At 31.7% G+C, this 24,729-nt stretch overlaps 2 protein-coding genes across 2 annotated transcripts in view; both read left to right on the top strand.

The window, feature by feature from the left end:
* The window catches only part of Pkc53E (Protein C kinase 53E), a 193,864-nt gene that overhangs the window by 114,120 nt on the left and 55,015 nt on the right, over nucleotides 1-24,729 (top strand). The gene's annotated exons all lie outside the window — the stretch shown is intronic.
* Nucleotides 10,474-10,743, top strand: LOC149903220 (bombyxin A-2 homolog). The gene has a single exon (XM_090108967.1). It carries the CDS (start codon nucleotides 10,474-10,476, stop codon nucleotides 10,741-10,743), a length of 270 nt encoding a protein of 89 aa, XP_089965093.1.

Genomic DNA, 24,729 nt, shown 5'->3' with positions numbered 1-24,729 from the left:
CTCCATCCTACCTCGAGAATCACACGGCTGCGTAGTTTTAAAGATACATACAGACGGCGGAAGGACTTTATTGTATACGATGTAGATGATAAATGTTTGAGTTTGATTGCGAAGTTTTGAGCTGACTTGTTCTTGTAAGGATACAGTTGTAGATACGAGTATTGTTATTGCAGAAAGTTTAGATCTGAATATTGTTTGTATTCTAGATCGTCTAGACTCTAGAATATATCTTACTTGTTCTCTTTATACTATGTTTAAAGTATAAATTTAAAGTACGTATGTCCAATGTCGCTTTAAAAACCTTATTCAGTAAAATTCTCTTTTATGTTTTTAACAAAAAAATATCGTGTAAATTATCATCCACTATAAGTTTTGCTATTTTAAAACATATAATATGTATATGAATTCCCTGGACAGAACCGATCTGAAACCATTTATCATTCCCTCGAACAGCGGTGTACCAAATTACGTGAAATTCCTTAGAGATGATTTGGAAATTTGTAACTTATATCTAGGTACCTTTTTAAATTAATACGCGCTGTCGGCGGGATTGTAACGTATTTATATCAATTTGTTTATTAAATGATTTAGAGATACTTGAAATAAGAGGAGAATGTGGTTGTTCATTTTCATATAATTTTATTTTAGGTACGTTGTACCTAAGTAAAATCTATGTGTAATATCAATTCAAATGGAGCTAGCAATTGGACATTATTTCGTTTATTTATGTGAGTAGAAATTTTGTATAAAATAATTTTAAAACGTTTTTATATTTGTTTTTTCGCACTGCACCCATCAAGCGCTATATATTATGATACATTATATACAAGTATTGTTATAATATATTCACCAACATAAAAGGCATTACCTTTGCTACAATAGGGAAAGAGAATATTTACTGATATCTAATTGGCTATAAATATTGTAATCTATTTATTTATTTATTTAACTCTTTAATAGTTGTACAGAACAGTTGTACAGAAGCCTTAGAACTACTTACACATAGAACAGAGTACCACTATTTTGGCGGCCTTATCACTTAATAGTGATCTCTTCCAGGCAACCACGGTAAAAGGTAAACAAGCAAAATGATCACTAAATAACTAGTAAGTAATTGTTTATTGAAGAAGCAATTATAAGACAATTACAAATAAATAAACTAGTTATATATATATATTTCATTAAATTTTCAATTGTTATTAGTGAAAAATCAAAGAGAATGTCTAGTGAAAGAATACTCTAAGTACTAATAATGAAAGAGATTCTAATTTTAGTTGCTTTTTGTCAACTCTTGCTGATGAGAGGTTAGGAGGTAGATAAATTGATTTAATCTCTATTTAATTTTATGAATAAGTTTTAAATATTCTAAGATAATTTAAATTTCAAAGTGAGCACTGGTACTGACATAACTTAACAACACAATTTATTTTGCAAAAATGTCCACAAAAAATACTTTGAATATAGTGTTCGTTAAATAAAATGCCACACACAAATATTAAACGGTTACCCTTTAAGACTTATTTTCATGGAATCCTTATCTAATTATTGGAAAAATTCCAATTTTATTCCACGCCTCGCTTCTCCTGGCCCGGGAGCGTTCTACCGAAATACAACGCTTTAATATACCTTGATAACGGTTTCTGAACGTTTATTAAAGAATCCTTTTATTTTTGTATTTTTCGCGTAAATAAATAGGGAACAATAATGATTACACCTTGGTAAGGAGTGTAATAATGATCGTACTGTATTTGATTGTGGTTTACCTTATAAATGTACAGTTGAACAGAATAGATATTTTACAGCAATATACAGAAACTTAGCATTAAAATAATGAGCAGTGGGGAGGAAACTGTAGCGTTAATTTTTCAAATAAGACGTACACGTTGGATAACTAAGAGTCTGGGAAAATAAAATGGAGTATATAGTATTTAACATACAATTAATATTGTTGTGTAGAGGAATTTATTCATTGTAGTTTAACTAGAATGATAAAATATGTTGTATTTACTCAAGCTATTTTTTAGTATAATCGTAATTCATGACTGTGGCTTTTCTTGCTATCCGTACTTTATCATACGGTTTATTTTCTTCTTATCAATGTTTTTCAATCTTCTAGTTTTGTGACAATGCCAATTCTCTAGCGTCTCATCGATTTTAGTATAAAGAAGTGATTCAAAACTGTTCAGTTATTCAGGTGAATGAAGCAGATCGATGACTAGTGTGACTTTCGCATTTATAACGTTAGTTTATAAACAAAAACAAATATGATTATAATTCATACAAATTCCAAGATATGAGTCTCCTTACTTTCTTACCCAACCGAATCAACTTCCAAAATTGACCCCAATCACACAATTATCTCTTTCAGAACAAAAAAAAATGTTTGTCACATTACATCAGTCAATTTTTCATTTACCGCTACTATATAAGCGTGACATGTCACACGTGTAAATGTATGTAAATATAATCGATTGAAACTCGATTGACGATAAAACGAGACATCGCTCACTCGGCTGATTTATTGCGCAACTCGACGGAGTGACTTTTTCACTTGGTAGACAGTTCGACGATATTAATCTACCGCTGTCCTAGTTTGCAAGCGTCTATTTCATATTCCTGTTTACCCTGTTTCAATGTATGGGAATATAGGGCTGTATATTGTGTATGGTCTGTTATGTCGTGAGGATTTTAGTATTCAATGTTAATGTTTAATATTTATTTTTAAGTTGTACAATGTAGATTTAAATGTATGTTTCATACTTTCATCGTAATTGATAATTTGAAGCTAGTATAGAATTTTGATTTGCGACCATAAGTATATATATAATATCTTATATATAAAATTCTCGTGTCACAATGTTAGTCTGCATACTCCTCCGAAACGGGTGGACCGATTCTCATGAAATTTTCTGTGCATATCGGGTAAGTCTGAGAATCGGCCAACATCTATTTTTCATATGTACCACGGGCGAAGCCGGGGCGGACTGCTAGTAATATATAAAAATAGTAATATGTAATATATAAAAAAAGTTAAAATTTACAAATTTTTGAATAAATTAGATTATAAATGTGTTATAACATTTATAATCTACGTAATGTAACACGACGACAAATTAATTTGGCCCATAATACCTTGAGATTTTACACATAATCTCTATTATGTGGATGATACAGGATTGCTTATACGGCTGCCTCGTTCCGATCGGTATCGTATTACCGATCGGAATATAAAGACTGTCTGGAGATTGCTTTCTATACAAAAATATATCTTTTGATAGAAACCCTTACAAGCAGTATTCGACGTAGAGCTAGTAATCTATACTTACTTTAATATTATAAAGCTAAAGAGTTTGTTTGTTTGTTTGAACGCGCTAATCTCCAGAACCAAGGTCAAATTTGAAAAATTCTTTCGGTGTTGTATAGCCCATTTATCGAGGGAGCCACGCGGGTGAAACCGCGCAGCGCAGCTAGTGTAACGTCTGGTTGTTAGTCTGTCTTCAGTTTCCAATTAATCATTGTGCATACACGTTAATCCGATACAGATATATGGCATAACAGTTACACAGGGTGCAATATGTAAAGGTCGTTGTGTTCAGGTGGATACCGTCTCCCATTCTTCCTACACCTTATATGGTTAGGGAGTTAAATGATGATTATTATTGACTAGATTTCCGCCCGCGGCTTCGCTCGCCCGCGTTGGCAAAGGAAAACCCGCATAGTTCCCGTTCCCGTGGGATTTCCGGGATAAAAACTATCCTATGTGTTAATCCAAGTTACCCTCTATATGTGTGCTAAATTTCATTGTAATCGGTTCAGTAGTTTTTACGTGAAAGAGTAACAAACATCCATACATCCATACATCCTTACAAACTTTCGCCTTTATAATATATATTAGAATATTAGATTGATATGTTTTCAGAGCGTATTTTATATGTAATTCTGATATCAATTAAGAACTTAGGAAATATTAATAAGAAATTTAAGAAATACATATACTATTGAATTAGAGTTCCTTTCTTTCGTAGCATTTTTAAAACTAAAAGTTTTCATCTGAATATTAGCCTACATTAGAAAGAGTACAATACTGCTGTAAATGATATAAAGAACAAGAATTACAATGTAAGTAAATCTAGAATTTTATGTATTCTACCCACGTTCTAAGTTATTATAATACGTTACATTAAATATACTTACTATTTGTATAAGATGAATATTACTATAATAGTGTGGGCGTTATTAGTTTCGAGTGTACTTGTGTCGTGGGTGTTTTCGTCGTGATACGTGTAGGATGACGGTTATCATATTTATATAAAGTTTTGCGAAAAGGCTACAATTATGTGATGTCATTTTGTAATTGAGTAGTTGTAAAAAGTTTATTGTTCGTATATTTTTTCAACAGAGCAATATAAATACACGTAGATTCATAATTTTCTGGTAAAATCTACATGATTTTTAAAAACGGAAGAAATAATTTTCGTTTCAATAAACAAACGCAAACATATTACGTAGATTTTTTCTGCTTAGCTAATCGAAGTTACTAGTATTCGTCTCAGAATCGTATAAGACGAGGTTATTATTGTTGTTGTTGTAAAATGTTTATGCGTAACCTTACATTATTTATAAAATATCTAAAAATGCGTATTAAATTTTTATAAAAAGAAAGTTAATCACGATACACAAGTACCTACTCAAACCGTATTACTAAATTTTTTGGTTATTCAGTAACATATCCACAACTTTGTGGTTCTCGAAAATCTGACCACAACTCATAAAGCCTATTAGCCCACCCACAAGTAATAAGCTTAATATATGTATTCTTAATGGACCTAAATGAAAAAGTTATTTACCAAGAATAGATCAAACAGATAAGATGAAGATTTCTTATATAATAACGGCTTTAGTGCAAAAGTGTGTTAATTATTATTAATTTCTTCAATTATACATTTTGAGAGTAATGATTTACTGTGAGAAATACGTGAATCAAATTCATCTACAATATTTTTCTTGTACAATTAATTTTGTATTATCATTTTAACTACCTATATAACATTTTAATCACCTATTATTTTTTAATTTTTTAAATTATGTATTAGCTCTTTATTTAACCACCCAGAAGACCGTTCTGCCCCCCTAGTCAAGTGGCTTTCCGTTAGCGTAGCGTTCAATAGAATAGACTACGAATGTATGAGATTGACGTAAGCTGTAGATAAACGTAACGTATCTACAGCTTACGTCAATCTCATACATTCGTAGTCTATTCTATTGAACGCTACGCTAACAGAAAGCCACTTGACTAGGGGGGCTGGTGCTCCAAGCGTAGCAAGTCGAGGGGACTAATGCTGAGTAGTCCACCTAATCACGAATACGATATTAAGATATTTGAATATATTTATTGTATTTTAAGATTTATTTTTTTCCATGTAAAGTGTTTAGTTATAAGTCAAAAATTAGTAAAAGTATTTGTGATTAAACGTATTTTCTTTGTTTCTTTTTTTTTATAAGCTTCTTCTTATATATAAAAATGAATCGCAAAATGTGTTGGTAAGCGCATAACTCGAGAACGGCTGAACCGATTTCGATAATTCTTTTTTTATTATATTCCTTGAAGTACGAGGATTGTTCTTACGTAGAGAAAATGTAAATTTGTACCACGGGCGAAGCCGGGGCGGACTGCTAGTGATAGATATAATTTATTCACCTGTTTTGATCAAACTTATCAAGCGCTCACATTATTTCAATGATTGTCTTCGACAAATCTTACAACGTATCAAACTGAGCCCCTATTTACTCACAAATAATTTTCAAAGTTAAATAATAATCAGACTTCCGAATCGTAAACATTTTCCGAGGGTTTATTAACAAGAAAGTTTTCATACATCGAGTTTACAGGTTTTGAGTTGAGTTCGGAAACTTTGTGAGCCACCTTGTTAAGAGTTGGCTTCTTAGCTTGTGTTGCTCTTCGATATTCAGATTTTGATACTTCAATACGTCAATTAGAAGTTGGAGCATTTCCAGTGGCTGGTTTTGGAGCTACTTTAGCTACTTCGATGAGCTTGCGTCTTGTTTCACTAAATTATCATTCGAATTAAGTAATTTTTTCACATACTGGATTTTCTGAATAGTTTATTTTATTACGTCCATATTATCCTTATATGATGTATATTTTACTGTAAGGCGCGGGTCAAACACAAGCGGCGCGGGCGCGGGCGTGCCATAAGCGCACCTCTTGAATCTGTTTTGCACCACGTCCTTCTTATACATTTTGTATGAAAGAATTTTGGACAGGCGTCGAGACGGCACGCCACGGTTGTGCCAAGGTTGCGCCAAGGTTGCGCCTTTCCAAAATTATTTCATACAAAATGCCAATAGCGCACCCGATGCACGCCGGCAGCGCGCCCGCGGCGCGCCTGATGCGCGCCGCGCCGCTTGTATATGTCCCGCGCCTAAAATAACTTGGAAACTTATGGGCCTTCTTCACAATAGGTAGTGTTGGCCTAATAGATGATTGTCGATGTTTGCTGCCCATTCGGCGATTACGAATAAATAATGAAATAGATAAAGATAAAGTGATTGTCTTTACCCGCCCAACGCTGCCCATTGTGAAGAGGGTCCATTAGGTAGATTTGTATTAAATACGACCTGGTATTTTGCTGTTTTAAAAGATTTTCGGTGCTCGTTAAAAGTTAAGTCACACCCCGGACACTCCATACAAAATGATCGTTTTGACAGTCACACTGTAGAGACTGCAAATGTGTGTGTTAACGCTTTATGGTTGGCACATTTGTGACTAGCGTAAAAAAAAAATTCGCGTTTTTCTGATGAAATACATCCGTAAACAGCACAATATCTAACCATTTTCTACGAAAAACGATAATCACAAATCCAAAATAATAAAATTACTTTAAGTCAATTTGATTAATGTTGTCAATCTTCGTTGCGTATCGTCCTTGCAGAAAAATATGGCCCATTTTATGTCTGATCGCGCGGGGGTGAGGTAAGTTTAATTTTGGCGGGAGGCGGAGAGTGTCCGTTCTGTAGCGTTTAGCTACTATTAAGTATTCTGTGGTTAAGTTGAGGGCGAGCTCAAACTGAATTTTTGACGTGACAACGTCTTATAATTCGATAGAGCCGGAAGCACACACGAAAAAACATGACTCATGCGGCGTTACCTCGCTCTGAGGCGTTCCATGTAAGGCTTGAAGTGCAAGCGAGAGCGCGTAACGAGCGACAAAGAAGCACAATCGGCCGTTGTCACGTTCAACTATCGTCAGTAAACCGACTTTACAGACAACCAATTTTTAATTATTAATATTAACGTAAAGCCACATAATTTTACAGTTTAGTTAAATGGGTTAATTATGGTTTTGCGACTGACGATTATTATGGTTCCGTGCCACGGGTCAACTTTAACCTTAATGATCCGATAATTTATTGTAGGCTTTAAACATTTATTGTTGCTTTTTTTAATATGAATTGTAAAAGCAATTTTTAACTAGTTTTATTTGTGGATGTTGTTTCAATTTGGGTCTATGTTACGTATCTACTTTAATTTTTGTCAGGTGACGCATAGGCTTTGAAAATACCACGGTTTTACAAGGGTTAGAGAAGACTGAAGCTTTCAACAATTGTAGTGAATTATTCTATTAATTTAATTTACATATTCATTTACAATTACCGAGTTGATAATTAAATGATAAATTAACCTATTAATTCAGTAGGTACTTTTAGTAAATTTTCCACGCGCTAAAACAATTTTATTTCTAGGAAGGTACTTACGTTAAATCTTTATCATTACTTCACTAGGATTACATTATTACATTTGTGCAAACATACGACCAATAAAGAGAGACATTCAACAAAAAACCTACCTTCAAATGAAGGGGAATTCGTGTCTTACACAGACGGCATTGAAATATCTTCAGAGGCCGCTCGCATTCAAATTGGTACTGCCTCTATTAGCTCAGCTATTCAAGGCATTCGGAGCTCTGAATAGCGTATGTATTATATTAAAGGTGGTAGCTATTCCGGTACGGACTGGTGTTGGAAATGCAATCTTGTGAATGTGGGATCATGAGGAATGTTAGCAGTGGACTAGAACACGACACTGTTGTGATTTGCTACTGACTTGAAAGGAGTTAACACGGACGTTAACAATTGGCTGTTTTTTTGGCTTTGTTATCTTAGAACTTTCGACTGGGTGAATCGATTTTGATAATTCTTTTTTTAAGTGAAAGCTGGAGCTTCCCATATTTTAAATTTGGTATATTTCTGACAATATGAAGGTTCGATATTTGTTAAAAATAATTATTTACATTAGATTTGGATTAAATTACTTAAAGATTCTACTGCCGTAAGCAAAATAATGATCTTGAATTTATTCACTAAGATTTATAAAAACCTCTTCAAATAAAAGGTGTTATTCTAACTTACTTGAATCATTAGTCACTGCGGTATTAAGTGCCCTACAACGTCTTTTACTAAATCGTCTGAGATTAAACTCAATTCTCTAAAAGATTAATTCTTTTCACTAGTTCACGTCTTAACAGAACAGCTTTTAGCTAGCGAATGAGCTTATAATTCTATCAACCAAGAAACGCAGTAATGTATGCAAATGTGTGTCTTCGCTTCTGCAAGATTTAAGTTCAATTGAAGCTATATTATATGCGCATATTGATTAACCACGTAGTATAAAAGATGTAGTTAAAGTCCTGACATTTTAGTCAGTACCACTGAAGGTTGAGATTTGTAATTATTACGAAATAATTTCATAATAAAAATATATACCAACATAATATAAAACTATGTTCTCTTTTAAACTAGAAAAGCGACTTTCTATTCGTTCATTCCGTCCAAAATAATTCCAGGCAGTATTTACAATTTAATTAAGGTTGGCATTTTAACTAAATAGCCTGAAACAATTGATCGTTTTAGTGGAACAAAATCTGGTTTCTGGCCTTGCATTATTCCTAATTTTACTTCGATATCATTGAGAACTTTAAAAACATTGTGCATACCTACACTGGGCAATTGATTAGTTATTATCATTTATACTTGAAACACTTACCGGAGTTAGAAAACGATTTCCAATAAACTACATTTTGTTGGAGATCACACAAATAACATTACAGCATGTTAATTATAATATTTGACAACACCTGTTGATATTATAACACTTCAGAAATGAAACTTAGATCGTTAAATTATTTTACGCCTACAAACCGATATTAGGACAGCTATTTACAACATAGGACTAGCTACATGACGAATCATTTTGATTTATAATAACCTAATACATAATACTTGGTTGAGCGTCTGCCAGGGTCAAAAGGGTGCGTGTGTCCTTTAGTTTCAGTTTGATATCGATATAATTTACAACCCTTAACCCAAGGGTCCGTATCTAATGGATTTCCCCAATATGAAGTAGTCTGTTTAAAAAAGTGAATAGATTTTTTAAGTTTATGGCTACTTCGGGTTAAAACAAGGAACTTAATAATAAAGCCTATTTCACGTTCACATTTCTAAGAAATGGTCATGATAGTAGTTGTTAACTTTACTTTAAGATTAAAAAAAAAGTTTACATCATGATTAGTTTTAATTAAATCAAAAGAGCACTAAAACACAGAGGCTTTTACAAAATATGTACAGCGTACCTACTTGGACTGTGTTTTTGCGAAAATTATTTATATTATTTTTTAACTATTTTATCCTACTATCCAAATAAAAAAATTATATTATTTTTTTAAAGTAAAAATTTATGAGTATTGGTGTCGGGTTTAAACTTGGCTTCCATATAATAAAATATATGAAGTTCATTTTGAATTATTATAACTAATGATTCATTATTAAAATTAAAATTGAATAATTTTGCTCGATTAATTTAATTTGCCACGACAAAGTGTTATGGATACTTTAATTAATTAAAGCCATAATATCATAATCATTAATAAAATGTATAATGGTTTTAAATATGTATATGGGAATTTTATTATAATTATTTTTAATCCAGATATTAAATGAAATGAATACTTTTACAAGTACAAGTACTTTCCCATAGCTAATTAGGTACTTATATTATTTTTATCGAAACATAGACTTTTACGCAAAAAGTTAAAAATTATAATACTGACGAAAAACTCTGCTCACTAAACTTTTCACTATTTCTTTTCCTTCAACTGTTTCCAACAAATTAAATCGAGGTAGACGAAGAAATTGCGTTCTTCACGACTGAATGCACGTCTTCACAAGACGACATTTAACAACCGAATGAGCTTCATGAATAATTTCGTCTCAACCACCTGCAAATAATGCCGTAATGGGTACTAAATATAACGTATGACGTCACACATCCCACGAGATTCAAGTTCATTGAAAGCATTTAATAGTATACGACAATTTGTGCATAATGATGAAGCATCTTAACTATAAAAGCGCTATCTTTTCAAAATTGGGCACATTCCAATCTATTCCACCAACATGAAGACAACATTCGTCCTATCTTTCCTCTCACTCTTTCTCATCATTGAGATGAGCAATGGAGAAGGACAGACGTACTGCGGCAGGAGGTTGGCTTCAACATTAGCGTATGTTTGTGAGAATTCGATATCCAAGAGATCGGAGTATGATGACTTCGAGTGGCCCTGGATAGCGCGGCAGCAGGCCAGCAGTATGAGGAACAAGCGCCAAGTCGTTTCGGAATGCTGTGATAAGCCATGCACGTTGGATGAATTGCTGGCCTATTGTTGATCGAATGGAAGACCTTTGGGCAGTTAAACGGTCTCTTAAGATTACTCTATCTCCAAGACCTTTGGGCAGTTTGAGTATCTTAAGATTATTCTGTCTTCGTGTGGAACATAAGGGTCTTTCTACTTAAATCAACCTAATTTTAAATGTAAATCTAGATACCCTGTAAATGTTATTATGTGCGTATATTCTTATAAAATTGTAATGTTTAGAATTACGTTTATCATCTAGTCATAAAGGTATTCTATAAATCATGTTATCTAATGCATGAAATAAATGTCTTTATACTACATTAAATGCTTTGTCTTATTCCGAGTTACAAATAACAAAGAGCATATTATCATCGGTGTATTGTTTTAAGAAATACGAGACTAAATGGAGTAATTACGACAACCCTCCTTTTGTATCCATTACCTCTCTCAGAACATTTTATATTAATTAACTCATACAAGAAATAATAATATTGCTGGCAGAAAAATGAACATCTTTGAAGAAATGTTTGTAAATATTTTGCTTTTATAGAAGGGTGTTTATGTGAGTTTTGATGGTAATTTATTTATGTTATTAACACAGACATGTTTATGTTAATTAACATAAATATTTTTATTCCATTTAGGTTTTTTTGTCGTTTTATAATTTTTGTATTTAAATCGTTGTATCGTGTTTTAACTTTGCCTGAGGATTCAAGATTTAGATATAAAAAAAAAATACTTTCCTAAACTATACGTTGCCTGGGCGAGATATCTTATTGTTATCTCTTATATATAAAAATGAATCGCAAAATGTGTTGGTAAGCGCATAACTCGAGAACGGCTGAACCGATTTCGATAATTCTTTTATTATTATATTCCTTGAAGTACGAGGATGGTTCATATGTAGAGAAAACGTAAATATTATGTACCACGGGCGATGCCGGCGGACCGCTAGTCATCAATAAATCCGCCCTTGGCGATTGAATGCATTCTTTAAAACATATTATGTGTGTTGAATAAAAAATGAGTATTATTTCATTATTAAGTAGGTACATAAATTTATCGGAAAAATATTTTGAATAAAAATGTTTGCAAACAAATAATTACTACCAGTGAACTGATAACTCGGTACAAACTTTAGTAATTATAAAATACGTGCCACACCCGTATTCCCTGAAGAGCTTCAGTCTGTACCTGTGTGGAAACATTTTTGTATAAATTTGTTATTAATGGTTATAACTAAATTAGTCGAAACAAATATTATTTATAAAATACTAGCTTTCCGCCCGCAGCTTCGCCCGCGCAGTCAAAGAAAAACCCGCATATTTCCCGTGGGATTTCCGGGATAAAACCTATCCTATTTCCCGGGGTAAAAAGTAGCCTATGTCCTTTCTCGGGTATCAAAATATGTATCTCTATACCAAATTTCATGCAAATTGGTTCAGTAGTTAAGGCGTGATTGAGTAACAGACAGACAGACAGAGTTACTTTCGCATTTATAATATTAGTATGGATTCGTATTATTTATTCCATCTTTGAAATCCCTCATTTTCAGTTGATCGATTAATCTCATTATTTTTATTTGAACTTACTCAAATGTCTTACTTATAGCAGACCAAATTTTACACTATAAAACCGCCATTTTGTTATGAATTCTATTTTCCTTCATATTTTTCATATTCCTCGGTAACTTTATACATTTCCACATACACAGGTTTTATTCAATTTATTGCAACCTACGATCACAATCTCTAACCAGCATACTCGTATTTTTGGTCAAATATACATACGAAATATCCTTTTACATCCCAGTGCCGGATTTACACTAGGGGCAATAGGGGCAATTACCTTACGGGGTAATTTTTCACGGCAGTAATTAGTCTCTAAGAAAAATATTTGTTAATTTTCCGCCAATAAACTGCAGCACAGAGTGTCTATTTTATTAATTTACAGGTAATAATAATATAAAGGTAAATCCATAGGTTCAGTTACACAAACATATCACACACACTACCAAAACTGGTAGTAGGATTTAGCCTCTTTTCGTTTATAAATTTGATAAATCTTCGGTAAATATAAGCCATTAAATTCTTACTTATATTCTGCTCAATCCGGCCCTGTCCATACCCCATAAGGAGTCACATTATAAAACACTTGACAAGCGTCTCAGTCTATCGAGATGTGTCCATAAATGGTAGTACAGTGACATCGAATAGACGAATAAATAAATAAGTTTCACATGACTCGTGGCCGACGTTAATGTTTTATGCAGGCTTACACGCATGACATTTACATTATAAATAATTGCTTTATTACTGTAGTGTATGTGTGTTTAGTTGTGGGATAAATGCTAGGAATTACAGTAGAGTTGGTTTTTTGTTCAGGCGTTTTTGTTGTGTGATTTAAGGGGAGTAATAATATTTTATAAATAGGGTTGTGTAATAATATAATGTGCTTAGATAATAATATAAGGGTTGTTTATAGAGCACTTTCTATAAAATTTTATAATATAAATTATAAAGGTTGTCATTTTTTTTTTTTTTTTTTTTTTTATTTAGAAAACAAGCTTTCACATTTATTTAAAATACAATTTCGCGATGCGAAACCTTACGAGGTTTGTAGCAACGCTCACAGTCGCATAAACACCGTTTGTTATTCGCAAGGAAGACAAAAGATGTGCCTACTTAAACCGGTTCCTTATCTATTCATGACATACAAATACAGGGTGTTCATTACAATGTTGTTTTTTATGTTCATTTTATTGTTTTTATTAATTCGTGAAAATATCTTTTGTATATTCTTTTATAGTTTTTAATATTAACGACCTTCGTGACTTTTCGTCGCATAGAGTTAAGTATAGTGGGTAATAAGAGATTTGACGTACGCTTCCCATAAAAATTATGTACTTTAGGAATCATTAATTTATTGTTAGTTATTTGTCTGGTAGCAAACTGATGCGAAATGGGATTTTGAAAGTTTATGTTATGAAATTGTTCTATGAGAAAAAACTTTTGAAACATTTGTTTTATTGGCAGTACATTACAATAGCTAAATAGTTCGAGAGGTTTATCTTTAAACTTGTTTTTAATATTAATAGGTACAATTTTTTTGATTATTCTTAGTTGTAAATTTGCGATCCTATCTATGTAAGTATTAAATGTGCGTCCATAACTTGTGATACCGTACTGTATTATCGATTCTGCCAATGATCTGTAGACACAAAGAAGAATTTTGTATGGTACTTTATTTCTGATGATATATAATTTTGAGAGTATGGCCCTAAGTTTTTCACACAGATTATCTATATGATGGTTCCAATTAAACCTATTATCAACAATTAGTCCTAAGTAAGTATAGTAAGGCACTTGATCCACACATTCACACGAGCAGCCCGAGTTATAATATGTAGCCTTGTGAAGACATACGTGATTATGCGCAATGATTTTAAAATTATTACAGTTTTTAAAATGGCTCGAGTGTACATGAACTATTTTGGTTTTCTTAACATTTATGACAAGACCCGCATCGTGCGACCACATTAGGATACGCGTAAAATCTTCCTGTAACTGTTGAGCTGCAATATTAATATTTTTGTCTGAGGCTATAAGACAGGTGTCATCAGCATATTGATAGATAGAACAGTTGTTGATGACATGTTCCATATCATTAACATACGCCAAGTACAATAAAGGTCCTAACACAGAGCCCTGTGCTGTACCCTCGGTGACGGTCATTTCATTGCTCATTTCATCGCCTACTTTAACACGAAATTTTCTATTAGCAAGATAATCTTTAAACCATCCCAGAAGAGGTCCACGGATACCAGAGTTGTCTAGTTTGTGTATAAGAGTGTCATGCCTGAGTGTATCGAATGCCCTACTATAATCGATAAATAATAGAAGTACATGTTTTTTGTTATCGAGACATGAGTTTACTTCATCTGTAAATTTTGACAAGAGTTGTGAAGTTGACTTACATGGTTGAAATCCAAATTGAGAGACAGATAAAATTTTATTTACGGCATAGAAATTCTGCATTTGTTCGGCTATAAATTTTTCCACGATTTTGTCTAATACCGGAAGAATGGTAATCGGGCGATAATTTTCATACTCACTTCGCGAACCCTTTTTGTGAATAGGTCGGATTATCCCAGTTTTCAACTCTATAGGATATTTAGCATTAACAATAGATGCATTAATAAATTTAACGATAATGTCTACGATTTTAGTGCATATATTTTTTATGTCAATACATCGAATGTTGTCGAGTCCAGGAGCTTTGTTGATATTAAGTTTTTTTATTATATTACATACTTTTTCTCTGTTAGCTTTTTTAAGTAGCATTGATTTATTTTGTGGATAATAATAATCATTTTCACATAATAGACGCTTATTGCATTTAGGAATAATTTGTTTAATACTATAATAAAATTCTTGTGCAAAATTATTAGCAATTGTTTTAATGTCTATGTTATTTTTATGAAATGCTTTTAAGATACAATTGTCTATAGAATTTTTGTAGCGACCTGTTAATGAATTCAGAATTTGCCATAAAGCATGACTGTTGTTGTAGTTTTGATTAATTTGATTAAGGTAGTAATTATTTCTTGATTTTTCTATGAATTTGCGCGTTTTGTTACGTAATTTATTGTATTTTAATCGAAGTATTTTATTAGTCGGATCATTTTTCCATTCAATAAAAGATAAATCTTTTTTTTTACACATAGCTTTTATGGTGGTAGTGATCCAAGGATCTTTGTTTCTTTTACTTGATGTTGAAATTATTTGTTCAAATTGTGATTGATTATAACAGTTTTGGATGGTAGTTTTTAAGTTATCATATAATTTATATGGACACTCTGTATTCGTAAAATCATCCCAGCTAACATGATCAAGCAAATTATTAAGTTTATTGTTATCTATTTTTCGAATGACTTTAACATCACCCTGTACCTGTGTTAATGATTGTCCAATGCACGACAATACGATCATACGGTGATCAGCCATTGCAGTGCCGAGCGCGCCCGAGTACAGGTCTAACAATTGCGTCCTTACGAAAATGTGATCGATTACGCTACGCGTTATTATTTGGTTTCTTATTTCAATTCTTGTATAATCGGTTATAACACTTGTTAGACCGCACTCGGCCATGCTATTTATGTAAAAATCTTGAATGTTACCCTTTATTTTTAAATCAATGTTCATGTCTCCTATAACAAAAATATCTAAGTGTTTAAAAGGCTTACTAGATAAAAGATCCTTTATCTCCCTTACGAACAAGTATTTACTTTCGTTAGGTGGCCTATATAATGCACAAATTGTTGCAACATATTTGTTTTATCCAACTAGTTCGGAAATGTGGTTTTTCAAACGCAGGGAGGGATTAGAACCAGGATGTTATAAGTCAATAAGCTTATTTAAATCTATGAAACGAATGAAACTGCCTGAATGCCTGAATGAACATATTCAAACAGTTAAAGGAAAACATCTGAGTTTAAAATTAATTTTTAACGATTTTTGAATATTTAAGGTGATCATGGATTTAATTTCAAAAAGGGTGTTTTCAGATTATTAAAAGAGCAGTATCATATTATATGATATAATATGATCAGTAAATTTCATCAAATTGAACAAAGTGAGAATGTTTATTTAATGAAAGCTGAAATCTCTTTGATAACACTCTTTAATAATTTTCAGGTGAATAGGTTTTAAAGTAGCGGTAATTTTATAAAAGACGCGTTTGCATTTTATTAATTTTAAAATTAAAAAGAAATTTCATTAATACTATCTATACATATATGTATATCAGATTTGAATGTTTAAAGTGTTTCTTTCCAAAAAAGATAAATACTAAAAAATAAAGTCTATAAATCTAACCGAAGTTAATTTGGAAGATTATCTATAATATTATCATATTAATTAATATTTATTTATTTATATAAAACCCATTCTGTCGTACATGTATTCTAAAAACCTATTAAAATACTTATTATAGTTATTAGATTGAAAATATGTTGATATTGATATTGAATTTAATATGAAACTGTCTTTTCAGGTAAGCTCAAAAAGCACATCGTAAGCGGCAGACTCAGCTAATAAGGTGGTGTGGTGCAAAGTACAGAAGGTTTCGGTTTTATTATTTATTTATATTTAAGAAAATTAATTTATGGCAAAAAAAATCGTTTGAAAAGATGATATTAGAGTACAATCATGTTTTACGTGAGAAATAGGAATAGAAAATTAAAAAAAATATTAAATAAAATTTTCCAACCGTTAATATTTAAAAATCACCATTAAAAATGTTATTATTCACATTAAGTGTTGACAGTAAGTTAAGACCTTTCTACTAGATCATATATTCAATTATTATATTAAAATTATCACGATGAACATATCAATAATGATATTTAATTCTTCTCAAATAAATAATAAGTGCAAATTCACTCCCATTTCCTTAAAACAGGTTACTTTTGAAACGTATTTACACTCTTTGAAAACTTATCAAAGATATAAACAGCTACTTGAATAGAAGCTTCCCAAGAAACACGGTTCGGTCAAGTGCAAATGTGTTAAGTTAAGGGATTCCTTGTACCTTAATTAATTAGTTACGTTAATTATACGAAGTGGACAAACTAACAGTTGATGCTGAATATGACCTTTGAATGCTAAATGAAAGAGGTACGTTTTTGCTTTATATTTTAGAAAGATTTTGAATTTCTGTTTTGAAATTTCCTAAATATACATAAATTATAATAAAATAAGTAAAAGAACAGTTACACAAATCATAAAATATTAAAAATATTTTAAAGAATTGCCTTTGATATCAGAGACCGTGGCCTTTGATTTAACTTTCCCGGCGGTAGGCTATAAAGGAGGTGGTATTTTAATGTTTCGAATATATAACAAGATGATGATTTATTATGGCTGGCTTATATTCATTTTTAGTTAGAAGGCTATTCGTGGTTGTAAAAGTTTATGTAGAAAACATATATCATATTACGTACGTATCTATATCTACTAGTATTATAAAGCTGAAGAGTTTGTTTGTTTGAACACGATAATCGCGGATCTCGGGAACTACTGGTCCGCTTTGAAAAATTCTTTCGGTGTTAGATGCCCATTTATTGAGGAAGGTTATAGGCTATATATCATCACGCTAAGACCAACAGGAGCGGAGCAATGCGGGTGAAACCGCGGGGCACAGATTGTATTTTTATAATATGAGATACATATTAATTCTATATTATTACGTGTTATAACTTAACTCGGTTATAAATTATAATAATAATCAGTGATATGCCGTGGGCGGACTTATCTGCCCACGTTTCAGCTCTGTGATATATCCAATTTGTCTAATATTATAAACATAATACATAATAATAGGTGTCGCAATGACTGTGGCTACAGTATATAGGTTCGATTCTTACTTTGATATGAGAATGTGAGGATAGTATCGAAAATTCAGGTCATGTACCCGTTCTTACTTTCGACATTAACTTTTTGGTATGTACAATAATTGCAGGTTCTTTTCATTAAACGCGTAAACTTAAGAGTATCTTTAAGACAATATTTTTGCGTCTTTAACTGCCGATTTATCTTTAATTTTCTCCTCTCTGTGTCCGAAGACCGTAGTAGTAGAATAATAATTCTATTGAGTTAAGTCATTCAGATTATAGGTTCTAGATATTCTTAGATCAGAATTCTTAAAAAATATATCTTTAATAATCCTGTATTAGTCGTGGACGAAGTCGCTAACAACAGCTATTATTACAAAATCAGTCGATCAGCGTATGACTTGCGGCGGTGTGACGTAGGCAGGCCTAATTAGCAACGTTGTTTGGACCTTTATCATCTGCCCTCAGATTTACACGGCTTTCTTTTGTGCTCCCGCGAAATTTGACGATATTCTCTTTATATTAACTTTATTATTCTTTTATCCTGAATAAACATAAATGCTATTGTACAATTATGTTTGAATATTCAGCTCGGTGTGTTTTGCTTTGAAACTTTGTTTTTCATTGTTTTAGAATTCACTGGTTCGAATTCATTTGATGAGTATTGTTTTATGTTAATACGGTTTAGATATGTGATATTAAATTGTGGAATAATATAGGAGATATGTATAGATGCTTGCTCGACAAAAGGACACGTGGTTTGATATTTTAAAACGTTGATGTATTTATTATTTCGAAATTACTGTTAATACCAAATCTATGTTTGTACTCAGCATCTTCTTAATTTACTTAAAAGTAAATTGTACACTATATACGTGCTTTCTTTTTTTCATTTCATAGCCGAGTTCATGAGAGATGCTTATTAACAATTAAATTTTTTCGACGAATTAATGGTACATGTCCTAACAAAAAAGTCTATATAATAATAATACCAAAGGTCAGTCGATAATGCCGTAACAGTATTAATTCATTTTCTATATGCACTAATAAAACATGCAGCCGAGTGGCCGTCTGTGTAATTTTATAAAATGACAAACGCGGCCGGTCCCCGGTCCCCGCCCCACGGGACAAGGGGCTATTATGATAATTAATACATGCGATGTTCCCATTGTTGGGGTTTTTAGAAACACTATGTGATGGGGAATTGTGTTAGGTTAGAATGAGATTTTCTTTGTGTTGAAAGTGTTGGTGATGGTATGGTATGGAGGTTAAGGGAGTAATTAATGCTGTTTTTTTTTTTAGATTAAAACCAGAAGGTATTGCTCGTTATATTTATTAACGTAAGACTTACGTTAATATTGTGTAAATTCGCATCTACCTCAAAAAAGCCATTTAAAATCCAGTTAAAGGGCTTTAAAACCTTAAATTTTAAAAGAAACGTTTGATCCGCCGTTTATAGTGCATGTCACCTCACACTAAATTCAAGAGTCAATTCAAACCCTACGTATGCTTAAGTTTCTTAAATGAATAGAATGATTCAAGAAGAAGGTCTTAGTATAATTTATTAAGTTCGGGCTGAATGCTAGTAGACGTATAACAAAAACAAAGACATGTGTCTATTTCACATGGTCCAAAATTAAATTCATAACGCTTTAATACTTGGTAGGTATGTCATGTCTCTTTAAAAATAATTGCTCTCAAGAATCTAATTCTAGGCACTCAATTAACAAACAATTTAGCTGTTAATTACAGTCCCACTTGTGAATATGGTCGGTCCACACGCATCGTTTGGCATGACGTACATATAGTTTGCGCAAACACGAACAAATAAGTAGTTAGCAGTAATCAAAGTAGTTAGCAGTTGCTTTGTCGTAATTAGAAAGCTGAGTAATAAGACAAACATGTTCTTAATCAAAACATTTTTAGTTAAATTTTGAATAGTTTTACATCTTAATGTAATTTTCATATGACGCAAACACGTAATAAATAATAATATACAATGTTAACTTGTTTTGTTTAGTCGTGATTAAAAAGCTGTTTCTTAACATTAAAATGTCCTTAATCTAAAGCTTTTTAGGTGACTAAGGTTTAATTTTCAATAGTTTTACATGGTAAGAAATTATTCTCTTACATCTACTATAATGATATTAAGATTATTCCAATCCGTCAGTCATTAACACGACCATAACTCCCGATACCAAACAAATTGATTTACAACCATCAATCTACCCGCCATACGTTTTTGCGCGCATGCACACACGCGCACCGTGTAGCTAGGTCACTATGTTCCAGTTTTAAGATCACTCCTAATATATCATTACATATATGGGCTGGACTATAGTGCGGTCTGAATTTTTATTGGCAAGTCACTTTAACTGACAGCTACTAATAAATTGTCGTTGGATAGTTTTTAGCGCTATTAGCGGTGGCGTTTGTTTATGGTACACTTGTTGGTTTTGATGGATTTATGTTTGTCTATGTTTTAAAGGAGTGTCTATTAGATGTAGAGGATTTGAAGTCCCAAAGGACATATAATTTCACTGTTCTTTGAAGAGGCTAATAGTGATTTTGGTGTGAGATAATATTATCAAAATTGTAGAGAATGTAGGCCTGTGTTTAGAACTTAATATAGTGTCGACTGAGGAAGACGAATCTTTAGAAAACGGAAAAGTATGTCTGTGCCCTCCGGCTAATTCACCATTTTGGCTAATTATGTTATAATTATGAAAAAAATCACAAGTTAATTAATTATAATAAAACCAGTTGACATTATAACCTGAAGGGGGTAAAGCGGCGACCGGAGACCCCGTTTTATAATTCACAGGGTCAGAGTCAACCAACACAGCTTCACTTATAAATTTATAATAATTAACGGTGTTGCTATGTCGCGAATTGTTACCCGTATAACGGGAAATTTTTGCCTTTTATATTTTGTAAATATTGAATGTCGAGGTTTCAAATGAATACAACAACACACAAACTAATATAGCACTATACCGCTATGAGGTTTTTTACGAATATGACCTGTAGAATTTTAACCATATCCTAAGAAAAAAGTTGAAATGAATGAATGAATGAATAAAAAATACTTTATTGTACACCTTATAAAATACATTTTACAAACTTAACAATATAGTTTAGTTAGTTGGTTATCATTTATCAAAAACCTGTACAACATTCGAACATAATCAACAGACAAGTCGACAGTACGTAATAACTCTGAAACAAATGTAATAGCTATTAAGAATTTTCTATTAAGAAACCTTCATTTAATTATTGATCCACTAAAAAAGACATTCCAAACTACCAAATTCACATAAAACCAAACAGTTTTCCAAAGCTACAGAAAAGCGTAGTTCGTATATATTTGCAGTGCTATATAAATATTGAATAAGCGGCCGCTTTCCCGCGTTTGTTTTGACCACAGACTAATAATAATATACTACGTATACAACAGACGGTGCACTCCATACAAAAAAAGTTGCACTATGAATTTACGCAATTAAAGCGCCAGTGGGGAAATAACGTACTACGTGTTCGATTATATCTCTTAGTCTTTTGCTTTTAACACACTAGATGGCACGTTAAACACAGACTTGATGTTCTTTTCCTTCCAGAGCCACTAGATGGCACTAATGTAAATATATGTACACGTACCTTTTATTTTCAAGTCTTTGGCGTCAAGTGTCAACGTCAACTGTCAACATAATATTTTGTACCTACTCGGATTTTTAAATGTAAATACGATTCTCCACAAAAACATTGTAGACACAAGAAAGGGATTTCTACATTTGCTACTAAGAAGGATATGGGATCATGAAGGATTTCATCTGTTTTAATACCAGTAAAATGGAATGAGCGCCGTGGCCGTGACTGTGTTTGGTACATAAAGAATGACAAACATTCAACTTAAAATTATTATGAGTGCATTACGGGCAAGGGCACAATAAGTTGTCCTTTGACTAAGATGTACTTAATTTTAAGGAACACTAAAATGGATGGCTAGAATAGCTGGTATAATCGCATACATATTATTTATTTCTAGTCTGTTGTATAAATAATCAAAGACTACAAAATATATAGTGAACTATGTCTTTAATATTAATTCTACAGTTTACAGTGTAGTGTGTAATCTATTGTATGTGTGCGTCTAGAATATATAGTCCTGTTGTTCTACAGTTTAAGCAGTTCAATACAAGCTTACAGTCGAGTCAAGTGTTTCATTAACCACCAACCATTGCATGGCAACCCTGCCAGTTTTGTAAATTGTAGTCTACCTAACCTGACTGTTGGTTTTGATTTGTATCACACAAAGAATACTATACCAAATTTCAAGAAATAAGAATTAAATATTTGATTAACTTTTACTAATATACAGGAGCTTATACATCAAACAAGACCAAAGCAGGGCTTTGGAGAAAGTGTGTATGGACAAAGACCACAATACATATGGTGCGGACAACTGCATGAAAAGCATGCAGTAAGGGACATTAAATAAATAAATAAATAAAACACATTTATTGTCAAGATCACAACACGAGATACATTTATAAACGAAGGAAAAACAAAAAGAAATAAAAAGAAAAACAATTAAATAAAAATTATCTTATTCCTAAGAACTGTAATGTGGCAGTGAGTGACCTGACAAATGGAGCCAACTCAGTATATGATGGCAAGGTGATTAATACCTCACCACCACTGATTTTCAGTGACCCCAAGTGACTATTGGAGTTTCAGTCTAGAATTGTATATAATGATAATTTAACATGAGTATATTATGTGAAAGATATATTTCTATTAATATGATAAATACTAATAAATAAATACATCAGTTAAAACATGATATACATATATATACATATATATATTATGTATAGGTAGATATAATATCAGTATGTAATTATGTATATACTTAATGTAAATAAATAAAATTAAATTATGTATATGTTACCGGAAATGTATGAAATCAAGGAATTGTATACAAATCCTAGTGGTCTAAGATCCGAATATAAGTCGAAATGCAACGGCGTGATAATAGAATGAGACCAATTTTATAATAAATTAAGTGTATTAAAAATGGTTTGACTGGAAAAATCCTGGACAGGATATTTTTTATTAATTATTAAAAAAAAATATTTTCATTTTTTATTAATTGCAGTTTCGAGATAATAAAACAAACGTTATTTGAAGACTTTTTAACGAATGGGTCTCAAACTAATAGGAAATGTGTACAATGCCGATGCCACTTAGGAAATGTATAAAATATTGTTTAATAAACTATTTAATGCATACATATCCTAGTAAATGTATAATCTTCCTTGGAATTATATATAATTCCAATATCGTATTAGGAAATGTATATAAAGTAAATGATTTCTGTAATAAAACACGTTGTTATTTTTTTTATTATAGCACTTATTGAGACAATCGGGTAACAGTCTTACCGTAAAATAATAATAATATGTTCATATTATCTTACTAATTAACATTTCTTAAATCAACTTATATTCAATCAAATCAAATTTTCATTTAAGTATTTAAGGGTGCTATTACCGATTTTTAACAAAAAACGCTATTTTACGGTACCATTTTAACTCAAAGCAATTACACGTGAGAACAAAGTAATATCTTAATTTAAAGATAATATATTCAGATCTACGATCATCTTATAAAAATTGTACGACGTCATACAAAATTGTCGCTGAAATACGATTTTCCCAGCACAATGATCGCATAAAATGCAAAAAAATGGGGTCTAAAACGGTACAATTTTAAGAAAATTAAAAGCCTAATCTATCTTCTTACCTATAAATTATTGAGGGATATACATATAGTCCTTTATAGATTCTGATAATTTTTTTGTATCTAAATCAAAATTTTATTTCAATTATTTAGACTAGAGTAGATAATTTTTGAAACAAAAAAAAATCGCAGTCGGATGAAACCCATTAGAAAAGGAGGGGAATATGATAAAAATGTAAGGAAAAATAAATTACGGTCAATCCGAGTTCGGGAAGCAGGAGGGGGGAGCTTTTAAGAGAAAAAAATGGTTTCTCTCGATTTCCGACAAAACTATAAGTCCTATAGAAAAAAGTTCAATGACAAAAGTGTAGGTAATTAAAAGTTCTACAACTTTTGTATTCACAATTTTTTCACATAACCTAAAAATTTAGGTGAAAAATTCAAAAAACCAAGTTTTTGGTCTTTTATTTCTATCTACTTCAAAATTTATTTTTTTTTGTACGAAATTTGGTGGAAACTTACTTCATTATGTCCCAAATACACTGTAATTTATTTGATTGAAAATATTTATTTTTTCGCCTTATTTTGAATTAATACCAAAAAAACAACCTAATTTTCAATCGAAAAGTCACCCGTCAAAATATCAGCTTTTTTCAAAAACTTGGGGTGCCTTTTATTCATTGAAATCTTTACTTTCATATGGTGTAAAAAAAATAAACACCACCATAGTAAATGTTCTCAGGAAATGCATACAAACAGTCTGAAAATTAGCTTTTACTAAATCAGGCACACTTCTCGAACTACCTGAAATGTTTTTATCGACATCATTTTGCTTTTGAATATGCTGTAAAATATTAAACTTAGAACAGATAATTATTTTTC

The sequence above is a fragment of the Colias eurytheme genome, chromosome 13 (genome assembly GCF_061535395.1).
Source record: "Colias eurytheme isolate Ceu_HAF_F1 chromosome 13, ilColEury1 Martin Lab GWU primary, whole genome shotgun sequence".
Taxonomy (NCBI): Eukaryota; Metazoa; Arthropoda; class Insecta; order Lepidoptera; family Pieridae; genus Colias; species Colias eurytheme.
Note: the sequence above shows the minus strand (reverse complement) of the source record. Positions and strands in the feature narration are given on the sequence as shown.